The sequence below is a fragment of the Quercus lobata genome, chromosome 5, assembly GCF_001633185.2.
Source record: "Quercus lobata isolate SW786 chromosome 5, ValleyOak3.0 Primary Assembly, whole genome shotgun sequence".
In the NCBI taxonomy this organism is placed as follows: domain Eukaryota; kingdom Viridiplantae; phylum Streptophyta; class Magnoliopsida; order Fagales; family Fagaceae; genus Quercus; species Quercus lobata.
This window is the reverse complement of record NC_044908.1, coordinates 66989568-67001290: the sequence shown is the minus strand read 5'-3', so window position 1 is coordinate 67001290 and position 11723 is coordinate 66989568. Positions and strand designations below refer to the sequence as shown.

Sequence of the window (11723 nt, the reverse complement as noted above, 5' to 3'; positions counted from 1 at the left end):
TTTGAATTATGCTCAAATATAAATTGGGCATGGCGACCCATTTGAGCATTATTGTGGACCCATAGATCATGGACCCTCCCTCTTATATATGCAACATCAATTTTATGTGAGACATGTTATTGATTTATCTATGTGGAAGGAAAATGTTCATCCACACTTTTCTAACGTAGTTTTGACTAATTATGGCTAATTTCATAATAAAAGTTTATGGTGTTTTTTCTCTATAAAAATAAAAAATAAAAATAATAAAAATAATGTCTTCTCTGACATTAGAGTATATTAGGAGATACTAGTCACTAAAGCTTGCAAGACTTCCAACTCTAGCTAGCCAAATTCAGCGTTTAGTTCTATTTGTTGATTTTTTAGTGCCACAAATTTGAGATCTATATATATTTTTTAATAAATTTGGATTTAGATTAAGTATTCTCTCAAAAAAAAAAAAAAAAAAAAAACTGTTTTTTTTTTTTTTTTACCATTCTTAAGTAAATGGACTGAAGTGGACTAAAATGGACCAAAATGAACCAAAATGCATCGAAATGCTATGTTGATATGACTCAACATAAGCGCAATAACAATAAATACTAGTTTTCAGTTTCTAGATACTAATAAACAGATTTAAGTAATGAAGCAAAAAAAAAAAAAAAAGTACATAAAAAATCAAATTCTAGAGAGGCTAAGAAGCAAGGGGTAGTGGTCCAAGCTAATACGGGGTCTTAACCAACGGAAGTTTTACAAGGCGCAAACATAGAAATTATAATAGGGTTATTGCACAAGCCAATAGAGCAAACATAGTTGATTTGATTGTTACAGAGGTGGGCAGGCTAGCAACGTCTTTCCTGAAAAAAAGACCTTGGTAAACTGGAAGGTTGATGAAAACTAGCAGACCACATAGAAGAATCTGCAATGCAAATCGTTCCCAAAACAAAATTTCCACATCTGCAATCACCCTCTTCAATGCACCAATGAAACAAAAGGCGTTTAGCAATGCAAGTGTTGCTAAAATGGTAAACATTGGAGAAGAAGTACCAAACTCCATGACCTCTTGCTCATATCTCTGTGACACATCATCATCAGCCACCTTTGTTGTGATGACAAAGGCCGACTTTGAAAACCCTAGTCGTTTTAGGATATAGTCCAACAAGCCAAAGAAGTAGGAAGTTGTTCTTTTATATAGCCACATCCTTTGATCATTCCACCAACCCTTGAATGTGCCCCCAAACCAAATAAATTCTCCAAGGCTGTAAGTACGGTGGAGAAAGATAACAAATACAAATGCTAGGACCCATGAGCTTGAAATCTGCTAGTGCAAGATCAATATATTCTTAGGAGATAATTTCGCAACAATAATATTCAACTTCAATTCAAGAAATAAAAGTCTCTTACCTGTGGAAACAAGGATATGCCTCTAAACAAGCATAGAGATGGCACAGTAACATAGTACAACGTAGTCAAGCAGTTTGGAGCCCATAGCAAGTAGATACAGTATGAAAGTTGAAGTTTTAGAGGAATCTTTTTATATCCAAGCACAAAGGGACAATTCCTGGAGGCAAATATATGAAAATCACCTTCAGACCATCTTTTGTGTTGTACAAGGGACTGTAGTAGTGTTGTGGGAGCAACTCCTAGAAAGCTCTTCCTTTCTGGATTGAAATATATGGATCTCCAATCTCGACATTGCATGGCTAATCCTGTTAATAAATCTTCCACTGCACAGTCATACTTCAAACCCATCTGCAAATAAGTGTATATGAGGATCAAATGAATTGTACACATACACACACATCACAAATAAGCATATAAGTGGTTCAAATGAATTGAACACACACACACGCACATACCTCTTTTCCCCACTGAGAGTTCTCTTCATAGCTAGAACTTGCAAGGACTTTGCATTTCTCTTCTAGTACACTTGTACTCTCCTCTACACTTCTATTGCTCGATCTCTTCCAATCTACCTTATAATTCTTGCTATACTTTTGCCCAGAAAGAGCCTCTCTTCTGTGGAAGCACCCAGTACCAATATAGCAAGATCCTCCATTCCCATCATATCCTGGCATCTCCATCTTTGTTTCAATGTACAGCACGATAGAAATTTTGTTAAAATCTTCTCTACTCAAGGGTATGCATTTTCAATTCAACATATTGAAATCACTATAAGTTATTTTTTGATGCTTACCTCCATTATTACATTCAAGGAACTACTATAAACATCATTTTTTGTTAGGTTCTCGAATGCTTGTGGAAACTGTACAAAGCCAACTTCATTTCCCTTTTCTTCATCCATAAAAAAGCATGAAGCTTCTCTAACTGACTTTGAATTGTTTGAGTACATATCGCAATCCACGTTAAGAATTATTGGACTATTGCTTATCCTTGATGACACCCTTATCTAATTTTTTTTTTTTTTTTTTTTAAATTAGGAAAGATGATTATGAGTATAACATACTAACAAACTAAGAATTAGCTTGGTAAAGCATTTTGCATGCAGATATGATGTATGGTTTACCATTGCATTCATGGCTCCTGCCTTAAAATGGTGATGGTATTGGGGTCTCTTTTCACGTGCCAAGTATACCAAGGTAGGTAAAGGTTGTCCTTGAATGTCGACAGCCTCAGAGTCTCTCCCATCAATAAGTATCTACAAATTAGTTATTATTAATTAATTAACTAAACCATGCAATTGAATAAAATTTAAATACTATAGTATATTCAATTCATGAGACAAAGAGAATATAAAGTATGTACTTGAAGAATTGTTTGATGGTCACGTCGGCTTGCAACCAATATCCACTCATTGAATCCCTTGTGTTCTTTGCTTATCTCTTTAGATATTCGACCTAGTTTTGTGATGTTTTCAATCCGTTTCTTCATGTCTTCATATAACATCTACATAGAACATGAAATACGATTTTAGTTTTTAGCACACGTACATGAATTCAAAAATAAAGTAAAGAAGGAAATTTACAAGATGTTTGTCTATTGATTTTCAACCTAATCTCAAAATAGGTACAAAATAAATAGATGACTTTGCAAATGATCAAAAAGATACAAAATAGATATAACAATCTTCCTAGAAGCCTTTTGATGAGTTTATAATGATTTTATTTTTGGTTGCTTTCATATGTTTTTAGATGGATTAACAATCAAAACATCGTAATTATATATATAAAAGTAATAATCTCATGACTGAAAACATAAGGTTCCATTATATGACGTATTTTTTGATAATTCTCTCATTTGACATTCCACCTCATTTTTTGATTAGTTCTATGTATCAATCTTCTTTGAAAGGTGTATAGGTATTATTCATTTAACCTTCCATCCAAGTAAAAGTTTTAATGAATTAATTAATTTTAACCTTTTTAACTAAGTAAATGTTTTAATTTTTATTATTTATTTGTATTCAAAGATAAATAATTTTATTTAATTAATTTTTTATATTTTTAATTATAAAAAATTTCTAACAACTATTTAGCAATGTATATATGTGTGTGTGTGTGTGTAAACAAAGGTGTGGACTGAAAAATATGTGATTATTATTTAAGATTTATATTAAAAAAAAAAATTCATTTGGTATATAACACTCATGTTCAAATTTAGTTGTTTTAACAACAATTGAAACAAAAACTAGCAAAAAAGAAAAGCAAAATATATAAAATGTTGTGTAATTAATTTAATTAAAGTAATTAAATATTTGTGAATTCATTCAAAAACATGTTCATATATAAATGAATTATATTAAGCACGAAAATTCATGTTTCCTCTTTTTAATGACGTGATATAATTATCAAATATAATATAATGAATAAGTATTATACATGAATTATATTTTATATGATGCAATGTACTCACATATTTCAAGAGGTATCCATTTTAGAATGGTGGAAGTATTAGTTTTACTTCTTCTTTTTCATGCCAAAGTACTACTTTTACTGATCTCATGAAAAAGGTAATGTATTATGTGGGGCCAGAGGATTTGTGACCCTGGCCTACTTTACATTGGGGCCCAAGGTCCGAGTCGAGGAGGGATATAGCCAAGAACCTACAGTGAAAGTCCAGATAGCCTTGAGAAATGGCCGAGAATGACTCTATCCTCGGCATCCCCAAGGCACTCCTAAAAGAAAGGGCTAGAACGCCATAGGAACAGTTTTGGAAAGAGCCGAACACATTCGCATTGATAGATAAGGGAGCTCTGGACAATATGTTGATAAAGGACAAAGGAAAGACTGCTATTACTGCAATTAAATACTCTGCGCCGGACAGAGCAATGCTTTTCAGCTTTTACAACCACCCCCAACCACTTTGAGTATGGACTGATGGGACAAGTATCAGCCCTGGAAAGTTGAACCTACACGTGGACGTTGGAAGAGGGGTAAAGACTAATATAAAAGGAGAAGTCCAAAAAAGGGGTTGGGAAAAAAGGCCAAGAACTAGAGCCTACCAGGCCGTATCGAGGAGAAAGATTCCTCCAGCGAACATGGTTTAATTCTGTATGAACACCATGACTAACCACCGTTCGGTGACCAAGGCCTAGCCTTTCAAGCCCACGCTCTACAAATTTTATTGTTTGGGCCTTTTAACGTACGAACTCAACATCATTTTGGAGTCGTTACAAATTGAGTCCTTACATATTACATTCATAAATACCCATCGTTGAAAGAGATAGGCACATGGTCATGATACCCATTTCTTCCAAAAATAAATTCATAATTCCTACCCCTTGTTTGTGTTTATGGTAACTTTGAGTTGCCTCAACCTGCACTTCCAAAGTTCCAAGTATATTAATAATTTGAGCTGCCACAATTTCCAAACCATGACTTATTGTAGAAAATAATAACAAACAATCAATCATCAAGAAGCTACTGAGATGATCATTTTTTCCTGTCTTGCCTTGACCTGCTCCATTTCACTCCAACCTGCGAGAGTTTTTCTCGCCCTGCAAATTAAGGTGGTGGGCGGGGGATGAGTTTAGGCTTTTTAGCCCTACCCCATCCCCGTTCCGACTCACTCTACTAGTGTTAAAGACTTAATTTTTATTATTAAGTATTTAAATGCATGAATATTAAGGTTTTTTGTTTTATTTTGATATTATCTTGTTAAACACTTTGGATAATATTATTCAATTTATACTTAGAATTAGTTTGATTAAAATAATAATTTTAATTTTAATTTTAAGTATTTTTATATTAATGAAACAAGTTTTATATTAAAAAAAATTATAATAGGTGTGCGGAAGGAGTGTGACAGATTAACACAATGTAAAATTTTGTATGCGAGGATGTGGAAGGCAATTTGCCCCACCATACAGCACAAGTCAAAGACAAGATAAGATAAAATCATAAAAGGCAGAAATCCCATCATTCAACCCAGCCCTACTTAAAAGGTGAGCATTCATTAAAAATTAATTATCTACCATGAGTTTTCCATGCAAATTTTTGGGGTAGGTACCAATGGACCATATTTTCTCAGTCAAAGACAAGATAAGATAAAATCATAAAAGGCAGAAATCCCATCATTCAACCCAGCCCTACTTAAAAGGTGAGCATTCATTAAAAATTAATTCTCCCATGAGTTTTCCATGCAAATGTTTGGGGTAGGTACCAATGGACCATATTTTCTCTGGACAAAGCATCCTGGTACTGCGGTATTTATATTTTGATTTGTTTCTGGACAGAGCAACAGAGGCCCACACCTAAAAGGTAATGCACAGTGACAACTGACCCGAATGATGTCCCATTGAATTGTGGAGGAGGGTCTCTTTGAATGATACCGTATGCTCCTTTTTCTTTCTTACCTACTAACTGGTGAGTGGTGACACTGTTTTTGTAACTTTTTTCCAAAATGGACCAAGAACATACAGAAAGAAAATTAAATGAAAATTATCAGATATTTGAACCCGAAGACAATTTTTGTATCTGTAACCTACAATGATGCTTTTCCCAATAGATGGAGAGAGCACAATACTGATAAAATTAAAATTGGATTAAAAAAAAAAGAGACATACACCCGGGAGACCACAGTAACAAATCTCTTGACTTGTATTTACAGCTTATTGCTCAAGCTGTATCCTTGCTTCTATACGCACGGTATTTCACCAGTCTACTATTAACTACAGTTTTTTTTTTTTTTTTTTTTTTTTTTTTTTTTTTTTTTTTTAAGTTGAGGTTGGATGAATTTAAATCATGATGGTCGGTTGAAAACATGAGATGACTGTCAGTTAGGTTATAAAGCTCTTCACAACGAGCAAAGTATATAAATATTTTATATTGTTAACATATGAAGAGTGACAAATACCAAATTTGCAAAAACTAATAAATATTGTACACTTTTTATAAATATGTACAACATTTACTATTTTTTTTTTGTTTCTACAATATAAATTTAGATGGTATTTTACCATGTAAAGAAGGATTTCTCATATATATATATATATATATATATATGATCTAAGAAATAGTAAAATGTTAATAACCTTAAAGTGAAGGGTTTTTTTTTTTTTTTTTTTTTCAATTGAAATGATGAGGGTCATCTTATTCCATCCAACAATGAATGGTGTTTTGCAAATGATGAGGAGAGCATGATAGCAAGAGATGTACCTTAACAGTTGACCACTCCTTGGCCATGATAGGCTCCTCAAGTGGCTCAACAGCTGTGCGGAAATAAGCCTCCGGCGATCTTGGTTCTACTTTGAACTTCTTGCAAAACGGTAGCCAGATCTTTGAGAAACGTGAGGCCTCTAGCATAGCATAAAACGTCAAATCTGAACCACCATCATCTGATAGATAAATGTTTAGCTTCTCGGGTGGATAGTCATAAGCCATGACTGATAGGATTGTGTTTATCACCATAACTGGTGGTTCTATCACAGGGTCTGCGGTGCAAATAAATATGTCTATGCCAGGCAAAGCCTTTTCGTATCTGCTTATTATATATATACAATCACACTTAGCAAGAAAAGCATGTAATAGACAAACGCATACATAGAAAATCAAGTTTGCATGCGATATATATATAAGCTTGCTAGGCATGTGAAACAAAGAGATATACCTGTGAGAGAGGCGATCTTTGAAAGTGTTACGATAGATGGGGTTCCATCGGACAACCGTAGTGACAAACCAATAAAAAGAAAACCAAAGTTCTGAGAAAAACAATCCCATCCATGCCCATCTTCCTGGTTCTCCTTTTGCTGGTATGTGGCTCAGTCTATATGCGAAGATGAAGCATGTTCCCACGAAAATTAAAAGTGAATAGAATTGGAAAAGGATTCGTCCCTTGGCTGACTTTGTTTCAAAAAGAGGAAGATTATCATCTTTTTCCATCTCTCTCACTCTTTCTAGCTCCTTTGGTGCTTTCAATGAGTTACACTGCATGTATATATATAGTACTACGAACAAGAGTTAAAAAGAAAAGGCAGAGAAAAGTATAATAGGAGTCAAGCAGAAGAGTTGGTTTGATTGACGAAGTGACCAGGTTAGCTTGAGCTAGTACAAATTTTTGTGAGATAGCTAGCGCTAGTAGAAGTCAAAGTTGAGTACTATCAATTTTGATAAACTTTTAAAACAAGAAGGAGAGAGACAGAACCACATGGCAGGAAAATGATGGTGCCAATGATATTGCAAACAAATATGAGGCTATTGTACAAGGCTACAAGCCAATAACGTTGAAATAAATTTGAGTTTGTGCGGGTTATCGTGGAATAAGAAACTTGTGTTTGAATTCTACTTACACAAAAATGAAACTTTCAAAAGCCATTCCGCTAAAGTGAAAACCAATTCACTCTCAATTAACTTCGCTCGAGTGAAGAGTCGAGAGAAACAATTTAAGGTTTCAAAATTTTATAAAATTACACAAAATAAATGTGCTTTAATTAAGCAAGTAATGACCATTTTAACTTCTTATAACAATTTTAACAATATTTTGAAGGTTGTAATTCTTCAATTGTATCTCTTCATTGGTGTCATTTCATTGACTTTATATAATTTTTTTCGGTTTTTTTCTGTATAATATACATATACAAGGAAATTCTGGAATTCTCTTAGAAATAATTTGTTAGAAATAATTCAGGATATCTTTCGAGTGTGAGCAAATATTGTCTTAAAGAAGTGATTTAGTGTGATATGTTTGTTGTTAACATTATTGCAGAAAATGAGTATACTATGCCTTACCAAATTAAATCTCGATAGCCTCCTTACATGTCCAAGGTCTAGAATATTTTAATCTAATTAGGGTACCATACTCTATATAAAGGTGGTATTACTCTTAGAAATTGAAACAAACACACTACTATGAGGAATAGCTTCCATATCCCCATTGTTATGAAAATGTAAAAGGGATGCTTGTTTTCCTTTTTCTCCTCCCTGTTAATACCCCTAGTGGCGATACTTCTTCATGAAGGAAAGCCCTGTTGCACAAAAAATTAACCCTACTTATTAGCATATTTTGCTTCTTTTTTTCTTTTTCTTTTTTCTAGTTATTATTGTAGTTGTGCTCTAGTCATTCTTGCGTCAAAATTTGAAACTGTTGTGTTAACTGAACTCTGAACTTTGGTTGTTGTTATTGTTGTTGTTGTTGTTCTTTTTTTTTTTTTTTTTTTTTAATAATTATTTAATATATAAGTTTAGTAGTGGGCTTTCATTAGATTGAGACTTTGTAAAGTTGCTTATTTGTTTACCATTCAATCGATTTTTTTTTTCTTCCTAATATTTTTTAATATATATGTTTAGTAGGGGGCTTTCATTAGGTTGAGACTTTGTAAAGTTGCTTACTCCTTTACCGTTCAATCAATTTTCTTTTTCTTTCTTTTTTTTTTTAAGAAACAAACACACGTACACATACAAAGAAAAGGAAAATGGGCTCTTTTTTTTCCTAACCATTTAGTTTTTCCAACATTTAGAGGTTTTTTTTATGAGTACGAATTTGGTAAGAATGTGGTGTGTAAAATCCATGTTTTACACCATCTAATAAAAAATTGTTACATCAGCTTTTTACTTAAAATTTAATACATCCTACTACGTATACCTAATAACATTTTAATATATTCTCAATTGGGTTGGATTTTCAGATGGGTGTTAAAATTGATTGTGTGTGATTGTGTATATTCTTTCATACGTGATATGATAATGTGACATGTTAGGATTGAAATATGTAAAACTTAAGTTTTACAACACATCTTTATAGAATTTAATCTCTTTTCTTATATATATATATATATATTAGTTTTTTGGTTTAAACTTTAAAGTTAACAAATAACCTACCTTAGAATATAAAGTTATTTTAAATTGGAAAAAAAAAAACATTTTCAAATCTCAACCGTTATTGAAAATCCATCATATCTCAATTATTAAAAACTCGATCAAAATATGACACAACACTTTCTTGTTGACCCAAATGTCCCAACAAAGTCTACCAAGCACACATTTAGTTCAATTTCACTAATTTTGAAGAATTTTCAATTATAATTTACCATACTTACACATGCAAAACCTTTTTTGACTTTTGAGTTCCTGAATAGTCTAACAATTTATAGTTTAGCAACTAAACGGATGTTAAAAACTTAAATGAATCAAGTTAATTAACTGCTTCAAAATTATTTTCTAAAAGATACATTGATATTTCTTCTTTCCAAACAATTATACACACTGACACACATCTTACTTTATGTCATATGACAAATGATTGTTTTCTTTCCTTCTAACTGTAACTTGAATTCCTAATTAATTTGATGTCGTATTTCGGTGTTTATTCTATCATCACCAACACTACCCTTCTCATCTTAATTTCTATCTCTTGAAAACACAGCATATAATAGAATTTTTAAAATCAATAAAAATTTAGTTTATCAATTTTATCAAATAGATTGCATACGTGTAATAAAATGACTATTAATATTCAATTGAGTAGATAGGATAAACACAACTTTATCATTCTCATCTAATTTAATCCTTATGCAAATTATGTAATGTTTCCAAACGCATTTAAAAACATTCTTGCTATCATCCGTACCACAAAAACTACTTATTCATTTAGCATATAATTCAATATAAATTTATAGTGTTGCAAATGATAGCTATATATCTAGTAAGGAGAGAGAGAGAGAGAGAAGGGCATTTCATGGTGTACCTGAATAATTGCTCATTGGAAGACTTGTGATAGTTAGAGAGAAGACTATTTTTATGCTTTTTATAGATCATTAGGCAAATCTAGAAATGAAATTGCATATCCATGTATCTAAATATCAGTTTAAGAATGACTACAAAACTTCTAAAGTTCCCAAATTATCATTAATTAGACAATAAAAAAAAATTAATTCAAAAAAATTAGAATTCAAAAAGGTATAAGAATAAGAGAGTAGAAAACAAACCTACAAAATTTTGTTGATAAAATTTAAAATTTCGGATAAATAAAGGAATAAAAATCTACACTAAATTTTCCTGATAAAAAATAGAAAATTAAAAGAAATTAATTGGTTTAAATGAGAGGAAATTAATTTATTGCTAAAATTTCATCATAATTATGACACCAAATTAATTTAATGGAATTTTCATTATCATATAAATAGGAAATAATAAAAATGCGAGTGCTTTGAAATTGTACATATATAGTAATATATTAACATATTCAATGTTTTAAACATGAAAAATGTGCTTACCAACTTTAATAATTTCTTTTTCTTTTTTTCTTCTTTTTTTGGAGAGCCTAATAATTTCTTTTTTTAATTGTGAATTTGATTTTTTTTTTTTTTTTAAAAAAAACTATGGGCATGAAATTAAATGTTTATATAGAAGAAAATTAATTTAAGGAAAAAGATTAGGTGATAGCTCAACCTTTCTCATCTAAGAAACCGTACCTAACAGAGGTTCATGTAACTGAATTTTTAAGGAAATACTGGTGAAATTAATAGTTTACATTTAAGGGCACATTTTTGTGAACATTTAAGGCAATATTGGTCAGATTAATAGTGAATATTTAAGGGCATTTCTTTTTAATTTCTATTTATTATCGACACATGTCAAACATATTGACATGTAATCTAGGGGTGTCAATTCAAGTTAGCGTGTTGGGTTCGTATCATGTCAAGATAGGAGTATTCAACTAAATGGCTCAATCCTGAATCTAACCCATTTAATAATCATGTCACAATCCTTCAACCCTAACCTGATTTATTAATAAGGCGGATTGACCTAACCCAACCCACTTGACACACTTAATAAACGGGTCGTGTTGGGTTGACACGAATATAACACAACCCATTTCAACTTGTATATATTAAATATAACATCCATCTAGAAATATATTTTTTTACACCCAAAAGTAGTGCATACACTTTAAGTCTTCAACCTACATTCAAAATAATATAGTTCAAAAAAATATAACATCTATTTGGAAATAAGTACTTTACACCCCAAAATTTAATATTCTCAAGGTTTGTAAAGTTTCAATTTTCAATTATATCCCTTGTAAGTTTTTGTAATTACTCATTTTTCTTTTTAAATTTAAAATATAGGTTAGATATAAAAGGTATTTGACAAATCTAAAATAAAATGAATATTTATTTGTTATACTAGTTAAACGGGTTTTGTTAAATGGGTCATTTCAAGTTGACAAATAAATTAGCGTGTCAAACATGTCTATTGCAAGTTACACGGGTTAACCTGCTTATAATATGTTTCTTAATGTGCCACTTTCGTATTGACCCATTTATAACCCAAATCTACTAAGACCCA

General features: G+C 31.5%; 1 protein-coding gene across 2 annotated transcripts; it reads right to left on the bottom strand.

Annotated features, from left to right (window-relative positions):
• Positions 1-670: 670 nt before the first annotated feature.
• LOC115989405 (cellulose synthase-like protein E6) lies at positions 671-7510 on the bottom strand. 2 transcript variants are annotated; one of them, XM_031113081.1, is made up of 8 exons: positions 7048-7510; positions 6597-6918; positions 2746-2886; positions 2507-2638; positions 2177-2389; positions 1839-2063; positions 1384-1731; positions 671-1297 (listed from the first exon to the last, which is right to left on the bottom strand). In XM_031113081.1, exons 1-8 carry the CDS (start codon positions 7368-7370, stop codon positions 752-754), a joined length of 2250 nt encoding a protein of 749 aa, XP_030968941.1. In that variant the 5' UTR covers positions 7371-7510; the 3' UTR covers positions 671-751. The 2 variants fall into 2 exon arrangements, with proteins under 2 accessions (XP_030968941.1, XP_030968942.1); XM_031113082.1 differs by lacking the exon at positions 2177-2389 and having other exon boundaries at positions 7048-7509.
• Between the last annotated feature and the right edge of the window lie 4213 nt (positions 7511-11723).

Coding starts and splice junctions, on each gene's coding strand:
- LOC115989405 (XM_031113081.1), bottom strand. CDS start 7,370: ATGCAGTGTAACTCATTGAAAGCACCAAAGGAGCTAGAAAGAGTGAGA. Junction 6,919..7,047: donor AAAGATCGCCTCTCTCACAG/GTATATCTCTTT, acceptor TATAATAAGCAG/ATACGAAAAGGCTTTGCCTG. Junction 1,732..1,838: donor ACTCTCAGTGGGGAAAAGAG/GTATGTGCGTGT, acceptor ACTTATTTGCAG/ATGGGTTTGAAGTATGACTG.